Source organism: Fonsecaea nubica (assembly GCF_001646965.1).
Source record: "Fonsecaea nubica strain CBS 269.64 chromosome Unknown Scaff88, whole genome shotgun sequence".
Classification (NCBI taxonomy): domain Eukaryota; kingdom Fungi; phylum Ascomycota; class Eurotiomycetes; order Chaetothyriales; family Herpotrichiellaceae; genus Fonsecaea; species Fonsecaea nubica.
In genome coordinates this window covers 32596-50309 of record NW_019173761.1, presented here as the reverse complement: position 1 = coordinate 50309, position 17714 = coordinate 32596, and the positions used below count along the sequence as shown (strand labels likewise).

The window sequence follows — 17714 nt, the reverse complement described above, 5'->3', positions numbered from 1 at the left end:
TTTCGGAAGCTACAGACATGCGTGAGCAACATTTGCAGTTTCTCCGCATCACTATTTGGAGTCCCCGATCGACGGCAAGGCTGCAAGGCTCAGCCTCGCAGCCTCTCAGCCTCTCTAGGTGGCGGGGTGGCGACATTGGCCAGGTAGCCTCTCTGCCTCTATTCCATGCATTCATTCCAATACAAGTACAGATAATCGCGGAGATATGGAGAGCAACATTCGGACTAGAGCATATGTTTATTCACATTAGAAATCACCTCTGAATCACTCCCACCTGCAGCTCTGGTGCTTTAATCTTGAAACATAATCCATGCAATACCTTTCCATCTGTCCATGAAATGTCAGTTTCATTTGCGGTCTTCATCATGTTGCCCGTCAAGCGCGTCGCTCGGCATTCAAAGAAGTCGTCTGCGGTCTCATATTCGCCTTGACTCGTTCCAAAAGCTCTGGCCTGGTCACTTGGGTGCCGGGCGCTAAATTCCTCTTGAAAGGGAGTGTCAGTCTGGCCGCGTTTGGCTTTTACAGCTGATCAAGTGGCAAAGCATTTAGAGCACAACCGCTGACTTACCAGCTTCAGCCACCGCCTCAACTCTGTTTCGGTCCAGTATTCCGGATCTGCGTGCGTCGATTAGCTCAATATCTTGGTGCTATGATATCCAAGCCAGCCACCAAAGCCGCTGTTAGGAAGCAGGACAGGACCGTACCACCCGTAGGATCACCCTCGGCAGGGAACATATCTCCACCCCACATATTCCATAGTGATGCCAGAGTCACTAGTCCCGCAAAGCCTAGGAAGAGATAGTAAAAGTCAGGCGCCATTCCTCGCTTTGGGTCGAACGAGGTGTTGTGTGGGTTGGGGATTTGTAAAGGACACAGGGAGCTGGCGACAGCAATTTTGGCGGTTCCGTTGGCCTTATAAGGACTTATCCAAGGTTACAAGGCAAACCAAGATCCCTGAGATCAGAATCCAGACAGTAGGAGGAGGGAAGGCAAACCGAAGAATAAATTCTGGTGACCACATCAGTTAGGGCACTGCAAGTCACCAGGACTCGAGTGCAACGTCAAGACAGTGACAAATTCAAGCGTCCAGCCATTGAGTCAGAGGATTGAGTAGGTGACGAGGTAGCACATACACGAGATTGCATTGCTTTGTCCAAGGGAGTAGGCATCTTCGACTTCTATCTCGAGATCTTGCCGGAGGTGTCGAACCCAGCAGTGTAGTCTGTCAAGCGTGGGAGGCGTATCAAAGATACAGACAGACTTCAGGAGTCTACAAAAGGGAGGTCTTATGCCGTGTTTGAGGATGTGTATGTATACAGCAGAGAGTGGTGAATGATTCTAGTTCTTGGATGGTGCCTGGAGAAGCAGAGAAGTTAATATGTAGTAATAGATGAAGTGTCTTGATTGGCCACATACGAACAACAAACAACACTGTTTCCAAGTCCCACTCGTAGTCAATCACTCACGTCCATTTCCAATACACCTTGAGACTACAGCTACAGCGCAGGACCGTCGTGCGAAGACAGCTATACATCAATTGACTTGTATTTGTGCGGCCCATGTCTCGAATTCCAGGCTCTGAGATTCGGTCATTAATGGGTATCACATTGTCTCTAACCATCTCGTCATGTATCTCGTGACATATAACGCATCTTATAAATATATACAAGATCACCGAAGGAACGACTTGACCTCTACCCAGGGGAGATCTGACACGCACTCTCTTCAGTTTCAAAGCCTCCTCTATCAACCCGAGGTAGAAACAGCGCCTTCGCTTCGAACGCAGAATTCAACAATCAGTTTCTGTAAATCAGCCAACTTGTACGGCTTCGTCATGAACCCTTCCATCCCAGTCTTTGTCGCCCGGTCAATGGCCTCGTCAGTGACATCGGCACTGACAGCTAAGACGATGGGAGGAGTCATGCCGCCACAGTCGGGTCCATCCTCGCCTTGAGAATGTTGGAACATCTCCAATATATGCTCGGTTGCTTGGTAACCATCCATTTCGGGCATCCAGAGGTCCATCAGGACAACATCGACCTTTTTGTTGGATCGTTTCCCGTTCGATTTTCCGCAACTTCGTCCCCTATTGTGTATTTCCCGCATAATCCTCACTGCCTCCTTCCCATCAAAGGCTTCGTGCACATCCTTGTAGCCCAGCTTGCCGAGCATATTCACCAGCAATTTACGGTTGATTTTATTATCTTCCGCAACCAAGAATGTCAGAGGATGCTTCTGTGCCAGGTGCCGGTCGTACGTGTCCTTCTTGAGGGGGCTAATCCGGGCTGGAGTCCGTGGTCCACGGGAGCTATATTCTTCAGTCGACGGCATTGTTATCCTTGAGGGTCGAGAATGCTTGTGGGCGTTGGGCGATGAATCTGGAGGTGCTAGTGTGGTAGCTGGTTGGGAGACACTTTTTGAGCCTTCTGGGGTCCTACTACCAGGGGTGCCAGAACGACTTGTCGCGCTCTCGTTAGGCTCAAAAGGCACCTTAATCTCGAACTCCGAACCTTTGTTTGGGCCCGACACCTCTGAAGCCACGAGGACGATGTCGCCACCAAGACGACGCGCCAGTCCTTTGGCAACTAAAAGACCAAGGCCGAGGCCTTCCTTGGACCTGGTCAACGAGTCGTCTTCTCGCGAGAATGGTTTGAATAACTCGGGTTGAAAGTCTTCTGGAATCCCATCGCCGGTATCCTTGCACTTGATAATCAAGAATCGGTGCGTCTTTGAAAGTCGGGCATGCAAAGTAATGCTGCCCTGCTCTGTGAACTTGATGGCGTTCAGCAGCACAGCCGATACCAATTTGGTCAAGTCGCGTTCGTCTGCGAATATAGTCTCAGGCACATCTGCAGCCACTGACCATTCGATGATTTTCTGGGAAATATGGCCATTTGATGAGCGCGACCTCACCACGATTCTTTCGCCCAAATCAGTGGGTTCTCCGATAGCCGAATCGGGCCTGCCTCCGACGCGTAGAGAGTCGTAGATCACCAAGGGTATCAGAGTTCGAATCCGACAGTGTTTTAACCCTGGTGTTGGTAACGGGTCACTTTCTGTCGACGATAGCTTGGTTGAAGGCGTAGGCAGATCCCCAGGTGTGTTGCAATCCTGTACGGGAGTGATGATCGTGGGGACGCGTTCATCTGAAGAAAGCGTTTGTGGGGTTGGAAACTTGCCTGTGTTACTCTTAGGAGAGACGTCAACACGATGTGATGATCCAAGTTGTCGCATCTTAGTGGCGTTACCGAATTGCCAGGATGTCGGACTACTTCGGCGTCGCTTGTAGGGATTGAAATGGATATCACTCCCTTCAATCAGCCTAGGAGGTTTGTAATCAAAGTAACCTGTGGATGTGGCTGCTGGGGATTCGTTTTCATTCGAGGGAGTATCGGGAATTTGCATATTCATGTCGTAGGCATGGACGACATTATCAGCAGCTTCAACGGCTCGTTTCGCACTGTCTTGGATGGTCTCGATATTCTCTCGTAGACCCCGAAATACCTGGCGCAGAGAAATATCCGAGACACCCTCAATCTGTTCCTGTACCGTTGCATGCATAACGTCCAGCATTCCAACTACCCCTTGCATTGGCGTCCTTAATTCATGAGACAGACTTTTCGCATATGGCTTGAGGGACTGGGTCCCAGGGGTGACGGCTTCACGCGGGATGACATGGGTCAGCCTGGCTGTGTTGGTACTTCGATTCCGAGGCTTTACAAACCCCTGGCCACTCAAAAGACGCTCGACGATCATGTCCTCCAACGAATGCAGCAGGAGTTCCGTGTAACTCCAGGTAGTCTCGCGCCGGTCAAGACCTTCTTGTGTCCACATCATACCGAAATGGGCAAAGCACTTCCCTTCTGCAAACAAGGGAATCCCAATGTAGCCTTCTGCAGGGAAAGGAAGGGCATTAGGATTATGAGTAATGAACGAACTCATGTGCTCCGGGATCAGGAAGACTTTGTCGTGCTTCATGTAGGCACAGGGCGAACCCCAAGCAAGATACTTGTAGTCACGATGCATGGCTTTCTGCCTGTCGCCGTCGTTGTAATAGAAAGCAACACCCAGAAGGCATGAGCCTGACTCGCCAAACGGGGGCATTTCTACCGCCGAATGGTGGTCGTCTGACAGTATCCGCTTTGCAACAAATCCGTATTGCGCATGGCAAATCTCCGTCATGCCCTCCATCAGCTTTTTCCAGAATGATTCGGTGTCCGCCATTTTGAGTTCTCGCTTTAGCTGCACCAACTTCTCAAGGGCATTGTTCTCAGGAGATGGGAAATGCCTTGCGAGGTTCTGAAGAAACCCATCTTCTCCGTATTGGGCTGGCACACCGGGCTCAACGCTAGGGAGGCATAATGATTGCCGTTCAATGAGCGGCAGAGACGGCCTAGGATCAGGTGGTTCAGCCATCACTGCCATTTGGTGTTATCGTCCACTTTGAAACACCTGGCTCTGATGTCTTAGGGGTATATTTGTTCTCATAGACATTCGTAGAGTCTGCGGGTCGCGGGCCTTCTGTTGCGAATGCAATTCGATGTTACCAAAGGCCTCATTCGTCGTAGGTCGAACGATGATGTAGCCAAGAGCAAGATAGGATCGTGGAGCAGGCAACGACTTGTCGCAATGCAGGTCCAATACTGGGCTGCAGGCGTGTTACTGGCTATCTTTCTGGTAAACGGGGCGCAAAGGATAGAGGGCGGTAGGGTAGAGGGACTTGTTGTTTAAGAGGGCGAGGAGAGATTGAAAGAAGCCGAAGGAATTTGGCGAAAATAGGTAGAATAGTCGACGAGTGCTGGCACTGGTGCTGTAAAGTCGAGGATCGGAGACGGGCCAGGGAAAGGGCAGCTGGAGGGGGAGGGCGTAGGCTGTCCCAAGACGAAATACGAGTCTTCGTCCCCAGGCAGTAGGTAGGTGCGCACTCAAAGTGAGACCGTGCAGCGGGATTCTTGATTAGGGTAGAGTTGCATTATGTTCTGGAGAAGCGGACAGGGAGTGTGGAATACGGAGGACGAAGGCCGTCAGTGCTTGGAGCCTTGGTCAGAGTTTCTGAAGAATTTCTTTGGCCAACTACTACATGCCCACCGGTGCCACAAACTTCTTCGTCACAAGGAATTCGTACCAAATCTTTTTTGACTTTGTCTCCTTTCAACTTTATTTACCTACAAGCAGGCTTTTGTACCCCGTACCTATTTGTACACAGGGCCGCACCGGGTCTGTCCAATACCCACAAGTCTACATTCAAGTGGCCGAGGCAGACTGGGCGACCGCCCCATCTGCGCCAGGAGCTCAGCTTTCAGCTCACATGGACTTCGCACAAGTCCTGCTGGGGTGCTATATGCCATTGAGACACATACCCTGATTCTGAAGGGGAGGGAGCCACATGGGCAAGACACCTTAGAGGACACTTGGCCCAGGGATGTTCCTGTGCCAGGAAGGACCCCGTTTGGCGCGGGTATCGAAAGTGTGGAAGTTGTTTTAATAATACAAACCAAAGACTAAATTACTGCAGACCGCATGTGGCATGACGCCAGTGGCATTGATCCCTCCGGAAAGAACCTTTCACGGGTGTCAGCAAAAGCCCTTGGTCGTCCTAAGTGAGCGTTTTGTCAGATTGTGAGCACAAGAGAAAAAAGAATGGAGATGGAGACATGTCGTTGGACAAACCTAGTCGTAGCCACGGTCTAGGCCTTGGAAAGACTCTTCTCCGGCTACCCACTGCCCTGCAGATGCGCCATCAGTCCCATTTGATTGGACCTTAATGCAGTCGTGCTAGTCACGGAGGACGAGTACAAACAAGGGACCGAGCGCCCGGAACTGCCCTTGCCGAACACAGACGCGTCAGAATTCTTTCCCAGAGAGAGTTAAAAACAATCACCCTCAGTGCACAGGACTCCGGCAGATCTGGTCTCCACACTGTTTCCGCCTTGATTGAGCAGACAGAATGAGATCGCTGACTTACAGAGACCCCCTCGAGCAGGTCAGATCTGGAAGGTCCGCAGGGGGTTGGGTCAAGAGCTGATATGCTTAAAAATGCCACCTACTATGAATGCGGTAAATCTCATGTCCATCAAAAGTTCTAGGCTACCCACCGGCGGTCTGTCCCACCCCTATTGACATCATCACGGCTTTTGGCTCCGGTTAAGTCGGCAACCATCGCACTGGTTCGCTTCTCAGCATCCCCATTGGACCATCGCCAATCAGAAAGTCATGGCGACATCCAAGAATTCTCCGGCAGATCAGGGAACAATCAGGACCCTGACTAGACCCCCTTTTTGGCCTTGCTTGCCCCATTATCAACAGATCTACGAGTATTGGGTACATGTGGGCGAGAGCACAGTTCTTCAAGCTTTATACTCCAGAAGCTGGGTCATATGCCCCAAGAGGAAGTTGGATCAAAAGCTTGAGAGATTCAATGGACAAAAATTGGCAATGGTCTGCGTCACGATTTTCAGAGACGTACTCTATTGTCAACGAGGAATAAGTTTTTGAGCAGGACTATTAACATGGTCCAGAAAAGATGCGGAGAACGAGGGAGGGGTGTGAAGGTGGCAGAAGCACCAAGTCCGGTATGCGGTTGACTCGACACTTGCGGCACATGCACAACGGAAATCACGTCTCACAAAGCCCTTGCTCGGGGTGTGCTGGAATTGTCGATCCATACCGAGTACTCTTGGTACTCTACTACTGTGCGTCCTCAGGAATGACCCTGATTGAGAGTGTAACCGGCTCTTAAGCCACGCGCAACGCACGCCGCAACGTTCGGGCAATCGCCGGCTGATGTACGTGTACGATGAAAGGGAGGCGTGGGGGCTTTGTACTTCCTAAGGACGGAGCGCACAACACATACATGGCGCCTCGCCGTCTCGCTTGCCATTCATGACTGATGTTAATCTCCGTTCCTGATGCCGGATTTATCTGCCTTCAAATGTAAACTGGGAGCTATAACCGCCTCCGAACATCGGTACGGTGGTCATGGGCCAAAGGATCCAAGTAACCAACCGTTGGAAGAACCGAGGTGAAGTATGAATTTGTGAGGGGTTGTCTCTGCTTTCTGCGGGGCCCCAGCTTTGATGGTTCTGCTTAATGGGTGAGCCAGCAGGAGTAAAACCAGTCTTTCCGAGGTCCTGTGTAAGTGATCGACTGCAAGAGCTTGCCAAGTACTCGCCAACGTACTTGTGCGTTTCGACTCGAACACTTTACCTCTTTGTCTGTCTTTATCGATGAGGCAGCCATGTCCTGGAGGCCACCCGCCCTGCGCCCTACAGAGACTGGATCTCTCCCGTGAGAACGGCGTCATTCCAGAAAACAATGGCAACCAAGATATACAGATCGAAAGATCCCGACGTTGCCGTGCCCGAGGACCTCAGCTTGACGGAACTCCTCCATCGCAGCGCTCGATCTCCCCCTCTACCCTCTGACCAAGTCATCGCGCAGGACGATGTAGAAAATCGCACCCTAACTATAGGTCAGCTACGTTCGAATGCTGGAAGACTTGCCAAAGGCCTGACACAACAGTACAGTCCGGGTGATCAAAGTCGATGGGCCGTTATCCTACCAAACAGTGTTGCCTACATCGAAGCTGTCCATGCAGTTCTGTGGCTCGGGGGCGTCTTTTGCCCCATAAATCATTTGCTGAAACCGGGCGAGATTGCGCATGCCCTAACAGTGTCCAAGCCGAAATTTGTGATAGTATATTCCAAGGTTTGGGCAACGGTGAAAGAGGCTATCGAACTTGCCCAAGACAAATGCCCCGAATTGAAGGATCTAGAAGTCTTGACTGCCATCGGTGCACCGACCAAGGGATTCCGACACCTCCATGCAGATCTCCTGGCGTCTGAGGAGTTGTCTGTACCTCACTATTCGGATACTAGGAAGCGGCTGGCATCGATACACCTCTCATCAGGCACCACGGGCAATCCCAAAGGGGTCGGGCTTTCGCACTACAATTACATAGCCAACGTGTTACAAATGTGGGCACACGATCCGGATCATTGGTCCCCGGACGAGAAGATTGTGTCGTATACGCCATTTGTGCATATCGCTAATAGTGAGTTTTGCCCTTGGCCGATTAGAACCCCTTCCTGCCCTCAGCTCTGCACGATATCCGATCTCTACTGACAGCGAGGGGCTAGCAACGATACCTTTGTTCCTTGGACCATGGACCGGCATGTTGCACATTATAATGGAATCCTTTGAGATCGAGTTGTATGCCAAAACCATCCAACGGACGAGAGCCACAGCGGCACAGGTGTCGCCAACGACCGCGTTGACCATAGCCACCACTGATCTGGTCTCAAGATATGACTTTTCCACCATCAGACACATGACTTGCGGTCCACTTCCCCTCAGTCAAGATGATTATCAAGAGTTCCTGCGACGTGGCAAATGGAAGACAGTAGCGCTTTACGGCATGACAGAGGCCGCTCCGTACGTGACGTGGCAGAAGATTAGAGACGTCATGCCCCTGGGGAAGAGTGGCACGCTGTTGCCCAATATTCTGGCATCGTTGCGTCTTGAAAACGGCGCAGATGCCCCTGAAGGAGGGCCGGGTGAGTTGTGGTTGAAAGGACCCAATATGACGGCAGGGTATGTCGAAAATCCTGCTGCCAACGAGACCGCCTTTGATCGTGATGGATGGTACAATACGTACGTTCAACGTTCTCCCTTGAGTCGTGTTTGGACAGAAGCTAACGGTAACCCCAAGGGGCGACGTGTGTACCATTTCCCCGGAAGGCCATCTACAGGTTGTGGGCCGGACAAAGGAGTTGATCAAATACAATGGCTTCCAGGTGTCTCCGACCGAGCTGGAGGCGTACATGCTCTCTCACCCTGCCGTTCTGGATGCTGCGGTGGGAGGAGTGTGGGATCAGACTAAGATGACCGAGTTGCCCACGGCGTACGTGGTGCTCAGAGAACACGTCAAAGAGCGAAAAGACAAGATTCAAGCGCTCAAGAACATTCAGCAAACCGTCGATGGGCAGGTGGCAGGATACAAGAAGTTGAGGGGACACGTCTGGGAGGTGACATCCCTACCGAGAAACGCGACCTTCAAACTCTTGCGGAAGCAGCTGGCAACGCACAAGACAGGACTCTGCTCTAGTGAAGGTGAAGCCAGGCTGTCCAAGCTGTAGCGAGCTGGGATGGGAACTCTGCACCCAGTATCATCAGCACCAATGATAGAACATCAGTACACAGGAGCATGTATTGTACAGATCGTTTACAGAGCCATCCAAAGATAAGGGCGGGTAAATCCGCCGGGAATCGGATCGGTGGTCGGTAACATGGGCAATATCTTGATTCGTTTATCTCTTTTAAGAAGCCGGTCTCTTATTCCGGACAGTGGGCGAGAGAGGGCGAGAAGATGAGGATAGGAGTGGACGAATCAGCAATAATAATACCTGGTTAATCATTTTTTTTTGGGTGATACACATTCTCTAGTTCATTCCTTTCCCGATTTCTCTCTCTCTCCCTTTTCTCTCTTGCGTATACTGTATGCGGTGGTCTTTGGGCAGCATTGGTCAGTGGCTACACTCGCCGACTAGTTTATCGAGCTTGTCGATCGACCCTCGAGTTGGTTATGCAGTGTAACAGTAACTGAGCCCATTGACTGGAAGACGGGAAGTTTCTTGCGTCATTCACGCAACCACCAACTTGGTCTTGCAAGGGCTCGCCGCTCGCGTGCCTTGCAATCACCTCCTAGACTGGGACCGAAGCCGGCAATTCACAGTTACAGTTGCCTGTTCCTGGATTGACGTACGAGACTTCCCTACTTGGGACGCCGCCAGAAGAAGAAGAAAGAATAAAGATGGCTTCGTCACTCTCTATAGGAGCTTTCCTTTCTTCGCACTCTGCACACTCATTACACGCGTCAAGATACCTCTTCATCATGTTGTTGCTATTGCAGCTGGCGTGGGCTTTGGTCGTCCCGCCGTTGCTACAGCAGGCTGGTGCCAACCCCCTACCTCACATTCGACAACAGTATGCGCCAGACTCCTTGGGCGCTGTAGCGAGCGAGAGCAGTGTTTGCAGCCAGATTGGAATTGATCTGCTCCGAAATGGCGGCAATGCTGCAGATGCGGTAAGTAAGCTTTCTAACAACGATTCGAAAGACTCCAGGGTGACAATCTCCCAGCTCGTTGGCACTGTCTTTTGCACCGGAGTTATTGGCATGTATCATAGTGGCATCGGCGGTGGCGGGTTCATGATCGTCCGCAGTTCAAACGGGAGCTACGAAGTGATAGATTTTCGAGAAACAGCCCCTGCTGCTGCTTTTCAGGACATGTACAACAACAACACCAACGCGAGCATCTTCGGGGGTTTGGCGAGGTACGTGCTTCATTCGATCCACAAGAGATGCTCTCAGACTCATGGTGGTCGACAGCGGAGTTCCAGGAGAAGTCAGGGGCCTGGCTCATTTGCATCAGAACTACGGGAAACTTCCCTGGACGCAGGTAATGCAAGGCGCCATAAAGACGGCTAGATATGGCTGGACGGTCAGCGAGGACTTGGTGCGTTATATGGAATCGGGAATGGCTTCCGCCGCAGTTCCCAATTTCCTCGTCGACGATCCAAACTGGGCCATCGATTTCGCACCCAACGGCACCTTGCTCGGAGCTGGAGACACAATAACACGGAAGAGGTATGCGGACACGCTCGAAACCATTGCTCAGCAAGGGCCTGATGCGTTTTACCGTGGCCCAATCGCCGAGGCTACCATTGCAGCGGTGCAAGCGGCAAACGGAACCATGACACTCGAGGACCTCCACAACTACACCGTCGCCGTTCGGCAAACCGCCAACATCACGTATCGAGGATATCGTTTATTCAGCTGCAGTGCCCCCAGTTCGGGAGAGGTCGCCCTCTCGGTGCTCAAGACCCTAGAACTGTATCCCGATTTCTTTCATGCTGGAACGGTCAATCTGAGCACGCACCGATTGGACGAAGCAATCAGATTTGGATATGGGGAGAGAACCAGTCTTGGTGATCCATCCTTTGTGCACAATCTGTCGGCGTATCAGGATGAAATGCTGTCTGACGCGACAGCACGCGATATTCGGAGCAAAATTTCAGACCTTCGCACGTTGAATGTCTCGGCGTATGATCCAGCTGGGATTGAATCCCTGGAAACCCCAGGCACTTCTCATATTGTTACAGCAGATGCCTCTGGGATGGCCATCTCCTTAACGACGACAATCAACTTGTTATTTGGGTCGCAGGTTCTGGTCCCCGAGACGGGGGTGATCATGAACAACGAAATGAACGACTTTTCCATTCCCGGATCGTCGAATGCCTTTGGATATGTTCCAAGTCCGTCCAACTATGTGCGACCGGGGAAGAGACCACTGTCATCCATCTCACCCACCATCGTTGAGTATGGGAACGGAACGCTTTACTATGTTACCGGCGCGGCAGGAGGGTCAAGGATCATCACAGCCACAATTCAGAGTCTGGTCCACGTGCTTGACCAGAACATGACAGCTCCACAGGCGCTGGCGCAGCCTCGCCTTCACGATCAACTCATTCCAAACCAGGTGACGTTTGAGTACGCGTACGACAACGAGACAGTGGCATTCATGAAGTCGAGAGGCCACAACATTTCCTTTGTGAGTGACTCTTCCAGCCCGGGAAGAAGCGCCCGTTCTTCCACCTAGGCGTTCACCTCGATTCAGGCTGACACGATCATGATTGCAGATTGCACCCGGCCAGAGCTCAGCTCAAGTAAGTTACCCGTCTGAGATCATATCACAGGACACGCCTGTTCCCCCTACAACCGTTGTCCATACTAACACCGACCTAGAGCATCCGCCGTCTACCCAATGGCACGTTTGAAGCAGCAGGCGGTAAGTGTCCCCACAGCTTGCGCCACTGACTGCAGAAGCACCCCTCTGCTCATCCTTATTCATGCCGGCATAGGAATTTCATCACTGACAATATGCAGAACCCCGGCAGAAAAACAGTGCAGGTTTGGCAATATGAACAAGTTGGCCAAGCAAGTCGTTCAAATGGAATATAGATTGGACGCGTGGCCCGCATATATCGAGTCTAGCAATCGAGAAATTGCCGCGCACTCAATAGAGAGCTATACCACCACAATGTGCGAGGTATCTTTGTACGGTCTTGACTCGTCCTCTCAGCTGCAGTGGAGAAGTGTGCCGCAATTGCCGCGGACTCTCCATGTCTTAGGCAATTTGGAGAAGCGGAGGACTTGACTAGTCTGTAGTCCGTAAATTGCGCCAGTAGCACCAGTAAATAGTGTCTTGCAGCCCGAGGGCCCCCATCACCAATCATTGGGCATAACTTTTCTTTGTGTTCGGTGCACAAATTGGCTTTGGTCGTGTGGCTTTGGTGCCCTGTGTATAACGATCTGGAGCACAGTGAGCCCCTGATACACCAACCCACCCAAGACTCTTTAGTCTTCTACCCAAGAGACAAGCGATATCCAAAATCCCAAGGTAGTTAATCAGAGGCGCAGGGCATTGCTCATTTATTTTTCTCGTCCTATACACGAATTCGGCTGTATATAAGCAGAGCTGCTGTTTATGGCTAACCCTGAGTTAAGCACGACTATGAACGCCGTCTCCTCCACACGGATACTGGCCTTGCCGAACAGTGGGGAGGGGGAATCTACAGCGACCTTTTTTGATAAGGGGTCCAAAGAGGCATGAACCGCTTAATAAATACATAGCTTGCTGGGCATTTCCACCGAGATCGCGGAGATGCTGTCCTTGTGGTAGATCGATATCTGCTTCTCCTTGGACTTTTCCCCTTGTTCTTCCTTTGTACGAGTGTTATCTACCGTGGACCATTGTATTCTTGTTTTGAAGCTGGATCCTGCCCTTTAACCGAGTTTTGACTTGATGATTTCTGGGGATCTTCGCCCCCACAAACCCGTAACCACTTGATGTAAGGTTTTTCCGAAAGCAAAAGTCCATCCCATCGAGATAGATATCCCCAGACGCTTCGCCTTTGTTCTTTTTAGACGTTTTCTGTATACTGACCGACGCAAAATGGATTACCAGATCGCATGGCGGCCAAGTCGCCCGATCTGGTTGCTTCGCACGACAAGCATCTCGAAGCCGGCGAAGAAGCAAACACCTCCAGCCATTCATCCACCCTCTCGGAAAAGGACCTAGAAGAACCAAACCCAAGGCCGCTCGATCCCGATGTAGAACATGGCATCCCGGTCATCGATACCACTCAGGATGCCGACGAGAAGGCCCTGCCCGCCGTCACCGTCGACCACGATCCAAATATCGTCGATTGGGACGGGCCGAATGATCCGGAGAAAGCCATCAACTGGACCAACAGGAAGAAATGGTCCAACGTGGCCATCATATCTTCCGTCACCTTCCTGACACCACTGGCCTCATCGATGGTCGCCCCAGCCACACCCTTGATCATGAAAGAATTCCACTCATCCAACAACACCATCGGTAGTTTCATTGTCTCCATTTACATCCTGGGCTACGCTTTGGGTCCTCTGTTCATTGCCCCGTGCAGCGAAATATGGGGAAGGCTCCTCGTCTACCATGTCAGCAACTTTACGTTCGTCATCTGGACGATGGCGTGTGCTTTGGCACCAGGAATGGGGTCGTTGTTGGTTTTCCGTCTTCTGGCAGGAATCGCGGGAAGTTGCCCAATCACCATCGGGGGTGGCTCTATAGCAGATCTCATTGCCCAAGAGAAGAGAGGTGTTGCGATGGCCTTGTTCACCCTGGGACCGCTCATGGGCCCAGTCATTGGTCCTGTGGCGGGCGGATATCTGGGCCAGGGCGCCGGCTGGCGCTGGATCTTTTGGCTCATCACCATCGCTGGCGGCGTCATGTTGTGTGTCTCGGTCATCTTCCTGCGGGAGACGTTCGAACCCACGCTCCTGGAGCAGCGGGCAAAACGACTCCGCAAGGAGACGGGGAATCTCAATCTACGCTCCAAGCTCGACCAGGGTCTCGCCATGCGCGTCTTCTTCGTCCGTGCTCTTGTGCGGCCCACCAAGATGCTCCTCTTCTCGCCGATCGTCCTCCTGCTATCTGTCTACATGGCAGTGGTCTACGGCTACCTCTACCTCCTCTTCACCACGCTCACCATTGTCTTTGAAGGGCAATACCACTTTAACCAAGGCACGGTTGGACTGAGCTTCCTCGGAATTGGCATCGGTTCCATGATTGGCCTGGTCATTTTCGGGACGCTGTCAGACAAGGTCGTCAAGAAGTTGTCGGCCAAGGGAGAAATGAAACCCGAATACAGGCTGCCACCACTCATCCCTGGCAGTCTCCTCATCCCCATTGGCTTGTTCTGGTACGGATGGTCCGCGGACAAGGCGGTCCATTGGATTATGCCCATCATTGGCACGTCCTTTGTCGGATTCGGTTTGCTCGCCACCTTTATGCCGATGCAGACATATCTCGTCGACGCATACCACATTCACGCCGCCTCGGCCATCGCCGCCAACACCGTTTTGAGAAGTTTAATGGGCGCCTTCCTCCCCCTGGCGGGGCCCGAAATGTACGCGGCTCTGGGCCTGGGCTGGGGCAATTCTCTGCTTGCATTCATCGCGCTCGCTCTGGCGCCGATGAGTTGGTTCTTCTTTCGCTACGGCGAGACGATTCGGAAGAAATACCCGGTCAAACTCTGACCTCGAGCATTTTCTTTTTTTTTTTTTTCCCCCGGGGGCAAAAACAAAGCATATCGGGAAGCGAGCGTGGGTCGTTTTGATCTAGCATTCATCATATAGAGACAAAAGACGTTTAAATAGACTTTCTTTTGAGACTACCAGAGACCTCTCGAGGCCAAAAGTAACAATATCCTCTCGATTCGGCAGAGGCCTTTTTTTCCTGTATGGCTATCTAGCGAAACGAAACCGTGTATCGAAGCCGTATGTAGATTTTATCGCCAAAGAAGGTTTAAAAAGTGGACTTGGATGCGCGTGGCTCCACCATGTCACAGCCTCGTGTGAACTACATGCCTTACCAAGGTAGTCCTGTCTCAACGGTTTGCCAGCGATATCCTCAACACGTAAGAAAAATCACTCAGCACTCAGTCTTGGGATAAACAGAAACACGACAAAGGCCTATTGACTCGTAGTTTCGAGGTTCCCGCGCACCATTCATTTGCTTCCCGCGGGCCCGACAACGCCTCTCCTAATAGCTCTTTGTATGCAGATGTGGTAGAAACCAAAATAAAGGGGAGGGGTGGGGGTAGAAACAAGGCCCCTTTGAGTTTTTGTTTTTCCCTTTGTGCTGGGCAGAAGAGAAAAGTACGGAAAGACATGAAGGAGAGCGGTGGTGGTTTCAAAGTTTGACAAAGACACACCGAGACACAGTCACAGACTGGAGGCAATGGCGCAAACTGTTTATACTATCGCTGTGCTTGGGGACAAGGAATCGCCTGCATATGAAGCGCCTTGACTGTGGAAAAGGGGCGAGTGGTCTTGAGTGAACAATGAAGACGTGTTTCGCTTTGTGTCCAGGTCTATGGGGTGGGTCAGTTGGAGTGGTCCGCTCTGCGACCTGTGGACAGTAATAAGACGATAAACAAAGGACTTTCCCATACCTGCTTCTTGCCAGTGTCGACCTCAGAACACCACAGTGAACAACCACCCCTCTCTAAATCCCTGGCTTCTCACCCCCTGAGCATCTCAAGACTCATGCTCGGGCCGCCTCTGTCACACATAGCAGTAGTAACTTTCCATTCTTAGCCCAACGATGTTTCGGCCAGCCCGAGAAACACATGTAAACCAGCGAGCCGAAATGCTCTCCTCTCCGCTTCTTCCACGGCCTCCTCTGAGCTATGGGCTCGCATTCGCGCAAAGCGACATGCAAAACCTGGATAGCAGGTATAGCAATACTAGGCCTGGGGTGCTTGGTGTTTGTCTCTCCAACGCAGGCTGCAGGTGTCTGAGATTTGGGATTGTCAGAATGTTCCTTGAGCATTTGAGACGCGCCCCGAGACAATACAACAAAGCCGTAGACAAGCAGTGAACACAATTGACCCAACGAGCAAAGCACATCACCCTGTCTCTGTCCGTAAAGGCGACTCATATCAAAGAACTGTGGCATGGCAATTTCAAGCAACTGCCTTGAGGGACCTCGTTTTGCAGTTCTTTAAAGCCTTGCAATCTTTCCTGTGATGTTGTACCTGGGTGCTATCTCAAACCAAAAGCTTCGTTCAAATCTGCCTCTCATACACAACCTTGAATCCAAGAAATACCAACACAGATCGCACAAAATGCGATACTCAACAAAAACATTGTTTCCTAGCGACATCTGGATGATCGGGCAGCAGAAGGTCGAGAACAAGAAAGCCAAGCCTCAGCCTCAGGAGTTTGTCGATACCGCCAGAGCCGCAACTTCGAACACGATCGTCATGGCCGATTATCTGATCAAGGCCCAGAAAAAGCAACAAAAAGCCAAATCTGAGTCATTCCGTCTCCTCATGGACCATCTCGGCTTTTTCCACGATGGCCTCAGCTTCTGGGCCAATCAATTGAGGAAAAAGCCTGGTCGGATCGACTTCCAAGGCGAGTTAACCAGACTAGAGGACTTGAGGATAGACTTGAGAACGCTGAGGAGAAAAATCCGAATCGTCAAGCCGGGATTCAAGCTGTGGAGAAAGAAATGGGACCTTCCAACCGTCTCGCCAATAGTGCTGATTCTTGACATGGAGCTTCAGGCCTTCAAGTCAGCTCCAAAAACTCTTGGTAAGAGCCACTGGTGCTGTTAGTTTCAACCCTTACTGACTTGAAATTGTATAGATGAAGTTGAAAGCGAAATACTTCAATGCTTGGTGCTGGGACCGTGCGACGAAATACCCGACCAGGCAGGTACAGGTCTTCCTGCCATCGTCGCGGTATGTATTAGTGGTGAGCAAGTCATATGGGGGGAGTGCAAAGCGCGATGGTGGCCGTTTTGTGTCGTCGACTCTACCTTCGGCGAAATGCGACTTGGCCGACTTCCGGACCACGAGGATGCTTTACAGCAGCGGACCATAGAGTTTCAGGACGCCTGGGGCAAGGCCAAGGGCAACATGGAAAAGATGGATGAACTCGTCAAAAACCTTGAACCATTCGAACACGAGGAGCAGCTGAGAGCGTATCATCTCTGCTTTGATGGTCGAACGAGCATGTTGAATCGATGTCCTCCGTGTCTCAAGTGCTCTTACGTGTATAGGTGGGGTGGGGAGGAAAAGGTGGAAAAGGCAATCCAGAAAGGGAAGTTTAATCGGGGCAAGAACTGTGCTGAAGACGACGTCCATTTGCGCCTTGTCTCACAACTGGCCGAGGACGCGCAGGATGATTGACAAATCGAGTCATTTATCGAAAATGCCATCAGCAGCATGGAGACCGGATTAGGATCGGAAGCATCTTTGATGATCATCTTGGTCCAGGACCGTGGCCTCAGTCCAATCTGATGTGAATCGTTGTGCGCGGCGATATCTCTCGCCGATGGCCAACATGATGTGAATGTCGTCCCATTCGCTTTGCCATGATCGCTGGGCAGATCCTCGAATCTGATAGAAGTCTGACACGTCCCAAGATCAAGATGGTCTTTTCTCATTTTCTGTGACGAAGTGAGAGTCGAGCATTGTTTCGAGTGAAATGATCGACCACGAGACCAATCAGCATAAGAGATAGAGAGGTAGAGAGTATAGGAGGGAAGCACGGGGCCAGAGTGGCTGAAGGGGAAGATTGCAGCTCATTGTCCGCCATTTCG

At 51.4% G+C, this 17714-nt stretch overlaps 4 protein-coding genes across 4 annotated transcripts; 3 read left to right on the top strand and 1 right to left on the bottom strand.

The window, feature by feature from the left end:
- Positions 1-1746: 1746 nt before the first annotated feature.
- AYO20_09474 (hypothetical protein) lies at positions 1747-4416 on the bottom strand (the record flags this gene model as incomplete). Its single annotated transcript, XM_022647743.1, has 1 exon — positions 1747-4416. The coding sequence occupies one exon, from the start codon at positions 4414-4416 to the stop codon at positions 1747-1749; it is 2670 nt and encodes an 889-aa protein (XP_022496265.1).
- A 2898-nt stretch (positions 4417-7314) lies between these two features.
- AYO20_09473 (hypothetical protein) lies at positions 7315-9137 on the top strand (the record flags this gene model as incomplete). The annotated part of the gene is made up of 3 exons (XM_022647742.1): positions 7315-8053; positions 8139-8652; positions 8711-9137. 3 exons carry the CDS (start codon positions 7315-7317, stop codon positions 9135-9137), a joined length of 1680 nt encoding a protein of 559 aa, XP_022496264.1.
- A 755-nt stretch (positions 9138-9892) lies between these two features.
- On the top strand, positions 9893-14638 carry AYO20_09472 (hypothetical protein; the record flags this gene model as incomplete). The annotated part of the gene is made up of 6 exons (XM_022647741.1): positions 9893-10084; positions 10139-10332; positions 10388-11609; positions 11698-11724; positions 11804-11846; positions 13026-14638. The coding sequence occupies 6 exons, from the start codon at positions 9893-9895 to the stop codon at positions 14636-14638; spliced, it is 3291 nt and encodes a 1096-aa protein (XP_022496263.1).
- A 1592-nt stretch (positions 14639-16230) lies between these two features.
- AYO20_09471 (hypothetical protein) lies at positions 16231-17301 on the top strand (the record flags this gene model as incomplete). The annotated part of the gene is made up of 2 exons (XM_022647740.1): positions 16231-16702; positions 16757-17301. The coding sequence occupies 2 exons, from the start codon at positions 16231-16233 to the stop codon at positions 17299-17301; spliced, it is 1017 nt and encodes a 338-aa protein (XP_022496262.1).
- Positions 17302-17714: the final 413 nt, after the last annotated feature.